Raw genomic sequence first — 12,848 nt, forward strand, 5'->3', positions numbered from 1 at the left:
CCCCCCCCCCCCCCCCCCCCCGCACTTCACGAGCATAGGTCACTTGGCCACTGTCCCCAGCTACTTGGTGGTAATGCCAAGTCTCTAGGCTTCTAGTCTGAGCCTCCCGTGTTGGTCTCACTTTCAAGGTTGTCAGCTCTCCCAAGCTCTCATTTTACCTTTTGGTGCACATTTAAGCAAACGCTTCTGCTATTATAGTTTTTAAAACATGTTTAAGACTTGAATTGTTTTCATCTAACTGGCAAGATCAGCATTTGATCTTGGTTGATCTGCTCCATTTTACTTTGACTTGGGCTTCTTACATTTATTGAGCTTGGGGGGATTTAGTTTATTACGGTCTGTCGGTATATATGACCTTTTAAGAGCTACGGTGTAGGTAAGGCCCGTGGCTAATTCACTATGAAACTCATTGCCCAGGACAGTGTCTGGGAGAGGGCCAGCGTTCAACAGCTGTCAGCCCAAGCATAGATATACAGAGCAAATGTGGATCTGGGACCTTTGCTTTGCATGTTTTGGTTTTCCAAAACAGGATTGATTATCCACCGCATGGATAATTAGGCGTTCAGTCTTCTATTTCTAGGAATATATTTATAGATAATCAAATTGGAACAGTGAACAAAACTTGCGTCCTGGGTTAGAAAGGCACCAATCTGAATAGGACTTGAACCAGGCCTCTTGCTCACATAATATGCCGGGTTACTGGGCTAGATTTTAGCAATTAAAAAAATAATAATAATAAAATCCAATCACTGCCTTTAAGAACTTCTCTGATGGGAAGAAAATGATATAACTAACTAATTTCGGTAAAACCTGCCAAATGCTATAGCAGAAGTATGTCCATGGTTGCTCAGAGACCGAGGTCGTGGATCCTTAGGAAGGAATTCAGACGATGCTTCATAGAGGAAGTGATGTGTGATTATGAGTCAAAGAATGTGTAGGAATATGGCAGGCAGAAAGGGGAGGAAGGGCACAGAAGCATTTGCCAAAACACAGATATTTGGAAAAACGAGGGTCATTAGGAGATGGAAGGTAGTCCCCCTCCCCTCCATGGTCCATGGTGCACCATTGCTCTGGGTCTCTTCCTGGTTCTCTGGGCGCATCTCACTCATCCTGCGCCTGCTCATCTTCCACCCAACCTTCCCTCTCAGGTCTGCAGAACTCCCTGTCTTAGATGCCCCCCACCCCCTTCCCCAAACCCCACCTGGCTGGTTTCTCCTCCAAGTTCCAGACATGTGTCCAAGTGCCCATGAACTACCATCACAGAGATGTCTCATGCATCTCAAGAATGGCATGTCCTAGAGTCGTCCTAAGTTTCTCCCAGAAGTGTATTCCTCCTCTCATGTTCTCATTCCCAGCAAGTGGACTCTCCATCCTCCCAGCTCTCAAGCCTGAGATCAAGAAGTCCTTCTTGGAACTGGAAGTCCTTCTCCTCTGTATGCTGCCCCCCCAGTCCCCATGAAGGTAGAGGTCCACACAGGAAAGTGTACCAACGTTATGTAGACAGCTCAACGGGTTTTCACAGACGTGCACACCTGTGTTGTGGCGCTCAGATCAACCCACTAGCAAACTCCCTGGGCTTGCAGGAGGCATTCGCTTCACCTCCCTGTCACTTACCACCCTCCTGGCCAGGGTCAGGGCCTTCTCTCTCTTTCTCTCACTCTCTCTTTCTCTCTCCCTCTCCCTCTCTCTCTCCCGCCTTTTCCGGGGCCTCTCAGTTCATGTCACTGCTGCCCACCCCTGCCCCCCGTCACTACCCCTCTACCCTCCCCTCTGTCTCCCCGCCTCCTGTCTGGCCTCCTTCCATGCATTCACTCCATTCCATACTCCACACAAAGTGATTCTTTAAAACCTTGAATCTGATCACGGCTCTCTGCTGCGTAAAAACGGCCTCATGACTTTGGTTCTGCCTGTGAACGCGTGTCAAAACTTTTAACATGTCCTACGAGGCCCCCTATCAGTGCTTTGGGTTCTTTTTCTCTTTTTCATTTTCATCGTTTTGCTTGTTTTGTTTTGTTCTGTTCCAGCAGTATAAGCTCATTGGAGTTCATCGAGATGAACATGTGTTCCCTGCAGGCCGTGTTTGTGTTTGCAGTCATGTTGGCGCCAAGGGTTAGGACTCTAATTGCCACGGGCTAATGAGAAAAATGTAGGACTGGATACGTGAGTGACGTATGCTGTAAGCGAAGGTAAAAGAACATCGTAATTGCCGTGGGAGTTCTGTTTTACAGCGGCGAGAAAGGAATGAGGTGGATAAATGAGTCACCACCCTGCCCGTGGCGGGACGGCCGCTCCCGGCCGCACACAAGGACTGGGCCCCTCCCAGTGCAAAGAGCTCTTTAGTTGCAGCAAAGTGACATTAGCCAGTGGGTTAAAATTAGCCCCGTTAATTTGGATCTGGGAGGTGTTATGTTTTCTTCTTAAATTTGGCTTTATAGTTCTGTGATGAGGATTCGCAAGGACATACGGACGTAGTTCTAGAGATAGCACTCTCCAATGTGTGAGCTCTGTCGTATTCTCCATGTTACCAAGCACGTAACGCAGCTCTGACACAGTCTACCCGGAGATGACGTCAGATCCCACAGGTGAAGGGCTCCGTCCTACAAGACTGCCCCGTCCACGTCCCCCCCAACTTCAGATGCCAACCACAAGTCCAAGTTGTCACCTGTGCTTCTGATGGATGAGCCGTAGATTGGAGGTTCCAACCGACACCTCCCCACACACACACAGACTTTGATGAATTTGCTAGAGCTGCTCACAGAACTCAGGAAACCAGTTTACTTACTAGATTACTGGTTTATTACAGAAGGGTATAACTCAGGAAGAGCTGGAGACGTATAGGGCAAGGTATGGGGAAGGGCCCGCAGCTTCCCTCCATGTGTTCACCAGCCTGGAAGCTTCCTGAACAACACCTTCCACCCCGTCCTCTTGGGTTTCTATGTGGGTTTCATTACATAGGCATGATTGATTAAATCATTGACTCCAGCCTCTCTCCCCTCCCCAAAGGTCAGTGTGGGGGGAAGGAATCAAAAGTCCCAACCTTCGAATTCTGTGATTAGTTCCCCTGGCAAGCAGCCCCCCATAGGGTCCTTCCAAAAGTCACCTCATTAACCTAACAAATGATGTCTTTAGGAAATAATGAGGGTGTTAGGAGCTCTGTGTCAGAAAGGAAGATGAAGACCCAATATATATTTCTTATTACAAATAATATCACACACCTATAACATGTATATTACATGTTACATCTATCGTTATGATGATGGGTAACTTGGAAATGTCAGGGGGTGTGGTTCATGATCTTCCTCGCCACCCCACTCCCCTACTTAAAAGAACTAGTTCCGGGGCACCTGGGTGGTTCAGTCAGTTAAGCCACCAACTCTTGATTTCATCTCAGTCATGATCTCAGGGTTGTGAGATCGAGCCCTGCGTCAAGCTCTGAGCTCAGCTCGGAGTCAGCCCTGTTCCTCTCCCTCTGCCCCTCCCACTCGTGCACGTGCTCTTTCTCTCAAGTAAATAATAAATCTTATAAATAAATAAAAGAACCAGTCCCATACCTGACTAGAGAACAGTGGCCTCTCAGTGGGATCCCAGCATCGTCCCTTCATTTCCCTGGACTTCAGCCATGCAAGCCGCTTTTCCTTCCTCCAAGGCACGGAGCGGTGTCGTCCGGCTGTCTCCCTGCTGTCGCCCTCCTCTCCCTTCAGTTTTCACCCGGTTACCTCCTGGGCATGTTTTCACACTTTGGTCTAAATGTCAGCCCCTTCCATCCCCTCCCCAAGAAAAGGTCTTTACTGAACCTTTACCCTCCATCTAAATCATAAGTTCTCTTATCCCTCTGGATACCTGTGACTTTGAGATCCTTGGGCTTCTAGATCATAGACAGACTGTCTGTGCCATTTTACACATCAGTGCTTTTCCAGCCCTTAGTGCGGCCTGACGCGTAGTAGGCTCAAAATTGTCTAAGGAGGGAAGGAGCATCTGCAGACATGCTCTTTCTCCATTGCTTCAAAGATTACATTGGTTTGATCTTCATTAAATGGTTTTCATGGGGAACATTAAAGTTGCAGGCAGAGGTGGGAGGGGGAGGGGAAGAGGAGGGTTACATAAAAGTATAAGGCCTGCAGAGAGTCCTGTTACCTTGACATCTGGCATATTTCTGGGTTTTAACAATGTGTGAGTTATTTAATCATCTTTATTCTTTGCCTTGTTCACGTGACACTTCCACGGCCCCATAGTATAATAGTCACCACTTCTCACCTCCTGGAGCAGTCCTACCTGCATCGTGTGGAAACTGCTTTTAAGAGTAGTGGTTCCCAACCTGGCTTCATAGTAGAATCCTCTGGATTCAATTCTACCCCTACAGGTTCAGATTAGAGTTACATTAGGTGATTCCACTGTGCGGCCAAGTTTGAGAACTGCTGCAGAGCACTGTTCAAATCTGCATTTTATTTTTGTTGCAAGTTTTAATTCTGTATCAAAAAAGATGTATTTAGAGACTATGCTTGGGGCGCCTGGGTGGCTCAGTCAGTTAAGCATCTGCCTCCTCCTGTCATGATCCTGGGATCCTGGCATGGGCCCCACATTGGGCACCCTGCTCAGTGGGGAGCCTGCTTCTCCCGCTGCCCCCTGCTTGTGCGCCCTCTCTCTTTCTCCCTCTCCCTATCTCTCTCTCTCTCTCAAATAAATAAAATCTTTTAAGAAATGTAATCAACAATGAGGATGGGAACCAACTAAATAGCCAAAAATAATATAGTGAAATCTCAATTTAAGTTGATCATGGATTCGAGCTTGGTACCACCTTTGTTGATTTAAAAATCAAAGATAAACTATAACAACATGTCACAAGTAACCCATAATCTCACAGTAAACAGCAAACTAATCCTGTTTTCGAGTTCTAGAAATTTTTAAAAATAAGAATTAAATAGGGGCGCCTGGGTGGCTCAGTCAGTTAAGCGTCTGACTCAGGTCAGGTCATGATCTCAGAGTCCTGGGATCAAGCCCCATGTGGGGCTCCCTGCTCAGCGGAGAGTCTGCCTCTCCCTCCCTCTCTGCCGCTCCCCCTGCTCGTGTGCATGGGAGCACTCTCTCCTCTCTCTCTCTCTCTGTTAAATAAATAAACAAAATCTTAAAACAAAAAGATGCTTGAAGACGGTATGATACAGTGAGGAAAAAACGTGGCAGCAGATTGCTGTAGATTGAGATCCTAGGCTGGTTAATGGCAATGAGGTCCCAGATTTTCTCCTTCTTGACCAGGTCTTGCTGGTATGGAGTCTAAGCGGTATACGCTCTATGATTATGTCTTCGCCATGTTCCATTCATGAAGGTAGGCTAATTGCTGTAACAAACAGCCCCCCCGAATCTCAGGGGCACAACACAGGAATGCTTCTTGCTGGTGTTACAGCCCCACAGGGGAAGGCGAGAGACTTGACTCTAATCCACGTGTTTTGTTTAGTGCGGGGCCGGCCCAGAGGGCGCCCAGATGGCAGGCTTGGAAGATAGACCCAGCGAACCATGAGGAAGGGGATTTTTGCCCACCAGACGTGGAAGTGGCCTGTATCTATCCCTCTCGCTCCATTGTTCAACTTCCCTTTGTTCAGTTGGCCACGTTCAGTCCCTGGTATCCGCTGATTGCTGGCCTTACTGAAAGAGAGGTTCACAGGTTTTCCACTTCCTTGCCCTGGAGGATAAAGAAGTGGGTTTGGGGAACATGTAACCTTATCTCTGCTTCTCATGTTTTAACTAGAGAATTTAGCCCTTTAGTTCTGTTTGTTTTAACATAATTGAATCAACATCAGCTAGAGAGATGTGTAAATTTTTTTAAATACAGAGAATTACTTAAATCCTTCTTGCAGTTTTTTCTGAGTTTATGTTACGCACTTAATGCATCCTTGCTGAATGACCTCTGTGCCCCAGACACTGGTCTAGGGAGGCGCTGGTGATGTGAAGACGCGTGCTAAGCCCTGTACTGGAAAGATTCTGGTTGCTGATAACAGAAAACCCAACCAAAGTTGTCCTAGCTCAGATAACACGGGACAGGGCGGTTTTAGGCCTGTGGACTCACGCATTCCTGCTAGACAGACCTCTGATTTTCTTGACTTTTGCTTTATTATCTCAAGATCTGTGTGGTTGTCTGCAACAAGGAGGATGTTTCTGCCTGCTGCCTCTTGTGTGTCCGGAAAGCTCCCCAGGACCCCTTAGTTTGCTTGATGTGAAATCTCTTGGGCTGCAGTCCTCACACCTGCCCATGGCCAACCTGTCACTTGCAGAGGGAATGGAATGACTGAGATTGGCCTAGCCCGGGGCAGATTCCCCGTGGGCCTGTGGCACCCAGCTGGACATGGCTGGTGTCATCTCTTGGTCCTTTCCTGCCTTTGTTACATGTAGTGTATCATTTACCATGTTTTCAGCAAATTCCTCTTTCATAACTTCCTAGATGGTGACTTTCAACAAGGGCAGCCGTTTTAGGGCTAAGTGGAGCCCATCTGTGTATCTTGCCCATTGAGCAATTATTAAGGTGCTACCTTGATCTATCATTGGCATTGCTGTTCTGTTACTTACACCTTTTTTTTAAAGACTTATTTAGAGAGAGAGTGCACGCTTGAGCAGGGGGAGGGGCGGAGGGAGAGGGACAGAGAGAATCTCTGGCAGACTCTGCACTGAGCGTGGAGCCTGATCTGAGGCTCACTCTCATGACCTTGACATCATGACCTGAGCCGAAATCAAGAGTCGGGCTCTTCACTGACTGAGCCACTCAGGTGCCCCTGTTATTTACACCTTTAGTTTTCTTTTAAGTTCCCTGTCTTTTACTACTTCCGTTCTCCCCACGGTACCAAGCATGGTATCTGACACAAAATTGAGTTTCTCTTTCCAACTCTGTGATCTCCGTGCCTTCTTGCCCATGTCCAGTGTGGCTGTGCTCGTCTAGCACCAGACAACACTTGCTCTCCTGGGGGCCCGCATGCTCTTTCCAGAACGTGACCTCCAGAGCCGTGTGCTTCACAGGCCACCCGAGAAGCTCAGGCTTTGCCTTCCATCTCCTGCGGCTGCCTCTGAGCCATCAAACCCCATCCTCTCAGGGGTCCTTCTCCACCCCCTCCGATCTCAGCAGGGAGGGCCTACCCGGAATCCTGCCCCCTAGTGGTCTTCCCAAGCTCATCTGGCTCTCGTGCCCGAGTCCTTCCCTTTCCCTTTGTCAGGGCTCACATTGGCCGGGCTGTTCAGGTGCAACTTGAACCTGGTGTACTTCTCTCGCTGGCCTCCCCTCCCCCTGCATGGCTTTGTTCACTTTCCCTCAGTTCTCAGTGAAGCGTGATCTCTGCAGGATGTCGGCCTCAGACCTGGTGTTACATTCCGGACGTGGACGCTTGGCCACTGCCTACCTCTGAGGATTAGTACGGAATGAAATGACTCTGTGTGGGTCGAGTACCTGTGGGGTCATTTCCTTGTCCCCTCAATCATATTTACGCATAAATGCATTTTCAAGCCCATTTGCCTGCTTTCAGTCTCCCAGGACGGTGCTGTTAATGTGCTCGTTCATTTACCAAGTGTTTACCAAGTGCGTCTGAACAGCGGGGCCCCGTGGCGAGGTCTGGGTACTCCAGCGAGCAGGACAAAAATCCCTGCTCTCGTGGGGCTTGCCCTCGCATGGAAGGCACGCCCGTCCCATCCTCTCACCTTAACTTAGCGGAGGTGGTCCTGTTGACCTCTGACCTCAGAGAGGCTTTCATAAGACCAGAGAGGGTGTAGCCAGAAGGAGAACGTGCTTTAACTTGACTCGAGGGACAGGCATTTCAACCTGTTCTCCCACCTTTTAACAGTTCTGTGGATGAATTGGAGTGATGTTGGTCTAACTGGGTTTTGTTTCTTTTCTTTCCTTTTTTTTCCTTTTAATTTTTTTTTCCAAGATTTTTTAGGGGCGCCTGGGTGGCTCAGTCGTTAAGCGTCTGCCTTCGGCTCAGGACATGATCCAGGGTCCTGGGATCAAGACCCGAGTCAGGTTCCCTGCTCAACGGGGAGCCTGCTTCTCCCTCTCCAGCTCCCCCTGCTTGTGTTCCCTCTCTCGCTGTCTCTCTCTGTCAAATAAATAAGATTTCATTTATTTATTTGACAGAGAGAGCACAAGCAGGAGGAATGGCAGAGGCAGAGGGAGAAACAGGCTCCCCGCTGAGCAGGGAGCCCGATTCAGGACTCGATCCTGGGACACCGAGACCATGACCCGAGCCAAAGGCAGATGCTTAACCGACTGAGCCACCCAGGTGACCCTCTTTTTTTTTTGAACAAGCTTGTGCATTTTGTTTTTCAGCGGTGAAAGTGGGGCAGGTAAAACCGAAAGCACCAAATTGATCCTCAAGTTTTTATCAGTCATCAGTCAACAGTCCTTGGAATTGTCCTTGAAGGAGAAGACATCCTGTGTTGAACAAGCTATTCTGGAAAGCAGGTATTTCTTTATCATGCTCCTTATTTCTGACGAATGGGATCTACTGTCCTCCCTGCGCAGCTCATTAAGGACGAGTTATAATTAGTTGGTCTATTTTCTCTTTTACAATTCCTCAAGGAAAAGTCCCGACATGGACATAGCAATTTCTAACAACCTGAGTGACCATTCCTGATCCCCCTGACTCCCCACCCCCCAACCCCATTCTCCTACTGGGCCAAGTTTGAGTTGGCGAGTGAGTGATTCTGAGGAATATTCTGCAGCCACCTCTTACCAGCAAGCCCTTGACTCACTTTTTGGAGGCCTCGTTATGAGCAGAAAGTTCAGCCTCTGGCCACTGTGTAACAGAGGACTTAGCACAGGGATGAGGGAGCCTATCCTGGGCTTCCAGCCCTTTGGAAGCACCATGTGGGCAAGATGGCGTTTTTATAGCCTCTCACGTGGCGGAAGATCAGTGATACTTCTGATGGCAGTGAGCCTGTGAACTTTGAGAGAGGGCTGTGTGGGGAGGTATCATCTGAATTTTGATTTTGAGTGTGTATTTGCCCGATGTCTGATTTGTGCCTTGTAACATTTTAGAGCCAATAAGGACTTTATAGATCTTGTTATTTCAAATTTAGTCCAGAAGTCCGCAAACTACAGCCAGATGCCCGTAACCTGTAGCATTCATACACTTTTTTCAATGGTCATGAAATATATATAACATAAAATTTATAATTTTAAACACTTTTTCAGTGTATGGCTTCGTGGCATTAAGTACATTCACACTGCTGTGCAACCATTAAAAACCATCCATCTGCAGAACTTTGTCATCTTCCTGCAGCCTGTTTTTGTTAATAAAGTTTTATCAGAACACAGAGACACTCATTTGTTTATATATTGTTTACAGCTTGCTTTTAAGCTACAGTGGCAGAGCTGAGTGTTTGTAACCGAGAACACATGGCCCACCAAGCCTAAAATATCTATTATCTGGGTCTTTACAGAAAAGTTTGCCCTGCCTTGATCTAGTCTGACCCCATTTTACAGTTGGGGTAAATAAATGAGTTGCCCCAGGACAGACCACAAACAGGTGAAATGCCCAGGACTGGGACTTTTTCGGTTGCTGAAATTTAAGTGGGGTCTTTTTCTGTGCCATCCCTGGCCTGTGTGTATAAACCCAGGTTGGTTTGCACAAGGACAAGCCATTGTGGTCGCATGAACTTTGTAGCATCCCGTGGCTGCACACTGAGCTCTAAGAGCTCTCATTCAAAATAGATACACGTTATTAACCCACTTCAGCAAGTGCTTGGAAGATCTGGCTCTTCTGTAAATAAATGTAGTCACCATAGGTCCTTTTGATTTCAGATTTTTCTTGCAATTGTATATTTTGACATTTGTGAGGAACGCTCTTGCTGTTTTTAGATCTCCCCTAATTAACACTCACTGCTGTCCTCACTTTTTTTTTAATAAAAATTTTTTTTTATTGATGTATAATGACATACAATGTCCTGTCAGTTTCAGGTGTATGTCATAGGGATGAGCTATTTCTGCACATTGTGAAATGATCCCCACGAGAAGTCTGGTGACCATCTGTCACCGTACATAGTGATTCCAATGTTATTGATATAGCTCCTCTGCTGAAATTGACATCTCATGACTGATGTATTTTATAACTGGAGGTTGTCCTCACGTCTTTCACAGCCCCATCATGGAAGCTTTCGGCAATGCCAAGACCGTGTACAACAACAACTCCAGTCGCTTTGGGAAGTTCGTTCAGCTGAACATCTGCCAGAAGGGAAATATTCAGGGCGGGAGAATTGTAGATTGTATCCTGTTTCATTTCAGTCTTGTCTTTAGTATTTGACTCTATAAGTACAAACTGCTCTTGGTAATCGTAAGGACAGATAAGGTGAAACATTTCAGTGTTTGCTTAAAATTACTATGTTTGACCTATTAACTATTCTAGGAGATAACTGTTTTTCTTTTGGAAAATTCTGTTATGTTAGTAATCTGGAAAATTGGATTCGTCATCAAGCGTCAAGTGTTTGTTGTTTGAGATCAGTTCTGTCAAATAGTTTGGCACCTCCTAGGACACCATGTGTCCTGTTTGAAGTCTATGCTTTGCTGGCTCATCTCTTGGCACTGGAAGTCTCAGTGTCAAAGGAATAGGAATTTGCAATTATTCGGATGACAAAGAGTAGAAAATTAAAGCCTAATTGAGCATGTCATATCCTGGTTTTGCTCCTTGACTGGCCATTGCTTTTCACATGAAGATTTATTAGAAAAAGTAAGTAAACATGATTTACTTCACATTTCCTTCTATAATAATAATTTTTGGCAATTATTGATTTTTGTTCATTAAATGGAGGAAACATCTCTGAGATGAAATCTGATTTATCCCCACAGAACCGAGTAGTAAGGCAAAACCCTGGGGAGAGGAATTATCACATATTCTATGCACTGCTGGCAGGGCTAGAACATGAACAGAGAGGTAAGTGAATGGGAGACCAGCAGAGAAATATGGGTTAGCAACTTGTTTCTCTAGAAAAGCCATCAGTAAGACCTCTGTTTGGGTTTTGTTGGTATTCCATCAATTGAAACGAAATGTATGAGAATAATGAAAGACGCTGAGTCCATTTTAGAGCCAAATAATGTAGAGAGAAAATCATCAGTAGAGAAATGTGACATTTTTTGTTTTTGGGATCTGGGTACTTTTCTAATTTAATGGGATAGTTATAAGAAAAAATGTATGATGCATATTGTAACTGGTTTATAAAGCTAATTTCTAAACATTTGATTTTTAAGGGAAAATAAAACAGGATCCTTATCAGTTCGTTTTTTAAGAACATTTTCTGTCATGCCATCTAGTTTCATTAAATCCTTTATTTTTATTTTTACTTATTGATTTTTTTTTTAAGAGAGCATAGTCAAGACTTGGACGCTTAACTGGCTTAGCCACCCAGGCACCCCTAATTAAATCCTTTTTATTTTCTCTAAATGACGATTAAGAGAGAACTTTTTTTTATATTAATAGGGGACTGTGATTTATATACTTTATTATTTTTTTAAAAGTACAAACTCTTTTGGATTCTGTCTTATCCTTGCCTGTCCAATACTGATTTTAATGTTTTTCTTTATTTTTATAGAAGAATTTTATTTATCTGTGCCAGAAAACTACCACTACTTGAGTCAATCTGGATGTGTAGAAGACAAGACAATCAGTGACCAGGAATCCTTCAGGGAAGTGATTGTAAGTTACTTTCTTATTTTCCCTTTATTAAGAGTGATAACCCCCTAAAAAAAATTTTAAAAAGTGACATTTCAGTTCCTGTTTCAAAAAGATGTTTTTAATGAAAATAGAAGTAATTACATTTGCATCGCTGTAGGAGACTAGGTACTCTCTTCTTGTTCCAAGTCATGATAAATAATGTTCCAGACTGGAAGAGAATCCTCTTTCTTTAGAAGGTAGATAAATATTTGTGGCATTCAGGATGTGGGGGGGGATTGACTTGGGACAGTGTATGTATTAAAAAATATATATATCACAGGCTTGGCACTGGAACATGCCAGTCTTTCTTTTTTGAGCTCATTATTTATTTTTATTTTTTTATAACAGTTTCTACAGCTAAATATCTGTCAACCTTTAGGCCAGGTGACTGTTAGGATCTTGTCTGGTTCTCCTCGCCTGATTCTGAGAACCGATTCTGACCACAAGAACGGTAGTCACCTTACAACTCGGAGGTGTGGATACATGTGTCACTTATGGTTTTCTGGTATCACATGGACTTTGTTATAAGGTGACAACATTTAGGAAGCCTGGTCATCGAGCTTTATTAATAGCCCCACCCAATTGCAAATGGCCCGTAGATTTCTGCCAGTGCGGTCTCCGTTCCTTCGCCAGAGTCATTACTACGACAGTTGGATAAGTGGACCTAGGGTTCATTCATCGTAAATGCAGCTCACATTGAGCTCTTGTTACATGGACTCAAATGGGCCATCTCTCTCATTGCTCTTAACAACCCTGTGAGGGTAGGAACGCAGGCTGTCTACACTCTACGACTCAGGGAGGTTGGTGTCCAGCCTAACCACACACAGTACCAGATAGAGCCGGTGTGGAGAGTCTAACTCCAAATCCCAGACTAATCCACAAGTCAGGTGGGTCGTCCCTGCTTCTAGTACACCCCAGGTTGGTTGGTCAGGTTCTTGTCTTTATAGTTGTCAACAGTTCTCTATTCAGTAGCCCCATTTATTCTTCTAGATTGTTCATAAAAATGCCTTGTGGAATGAAATCAGGTTTTTTTTTTAAGTGGATATATATTATACATCATTTTTCCACATTTTAAATTGAAATTAAGAACAGGTTTGGCTATAATATGATCCTCTTCCCCTCTGTGTCCCTTTTATTCTGTCATTTATAATGCAGAGGGGTTTCTCTTGC

At 45.2% G+C, this 12,848-nt stretch overlaps 1 protein-coding gene across 1 annotated transcript in view; it reads left to right on the forward strand.

Annotated features, from left to right (window-relative positions):
* The window catches only part of MYO10 (myosin X), a 206,438-nt gene that overhangs the window by 105,586 nt on the left and 88,004 nt on the right, over positions 1-12,848 (forward strand). The window contains exons 5-9 of the mRNA XM_040630534.1: positions 8,300-8,434; positions 10,112-10,236; positions 10,684-10,697; positions 10,817-10,901; positions 11,557-11,660. Of these exons, the coding sequence (XP_040486468.1) occupies positions 8,300-8,434; positions 10,112-10,236; positions 10,684-10,697; positions 10,817-10,901; positions 11,557-11,660 (463 nt within the window). The remainder of the gene's footprint in view (positions 1-8,299; positions 8,435-10,111; positions 10,237-10,683; positions 10,698-10,816; positions 10,902-11,556; positions 11,661-12,848) is intronic.

Source organism: Ursus maritimus, unplaced genomic scaffold (assembly GCF_017311325.1).
Source record: "Ursus maritimus isolate PB19 unplaced genomic scaffold, ASM1731132v1 scaffold_15, whole genome shotgun sequence".
Taxonomy (NCBI): domain Eukaryota; kingdom Metazoa; phylum Chordata; class Mammalia; order Carnivora; family Ursidae; genus Ursus; species Ursus maritimus.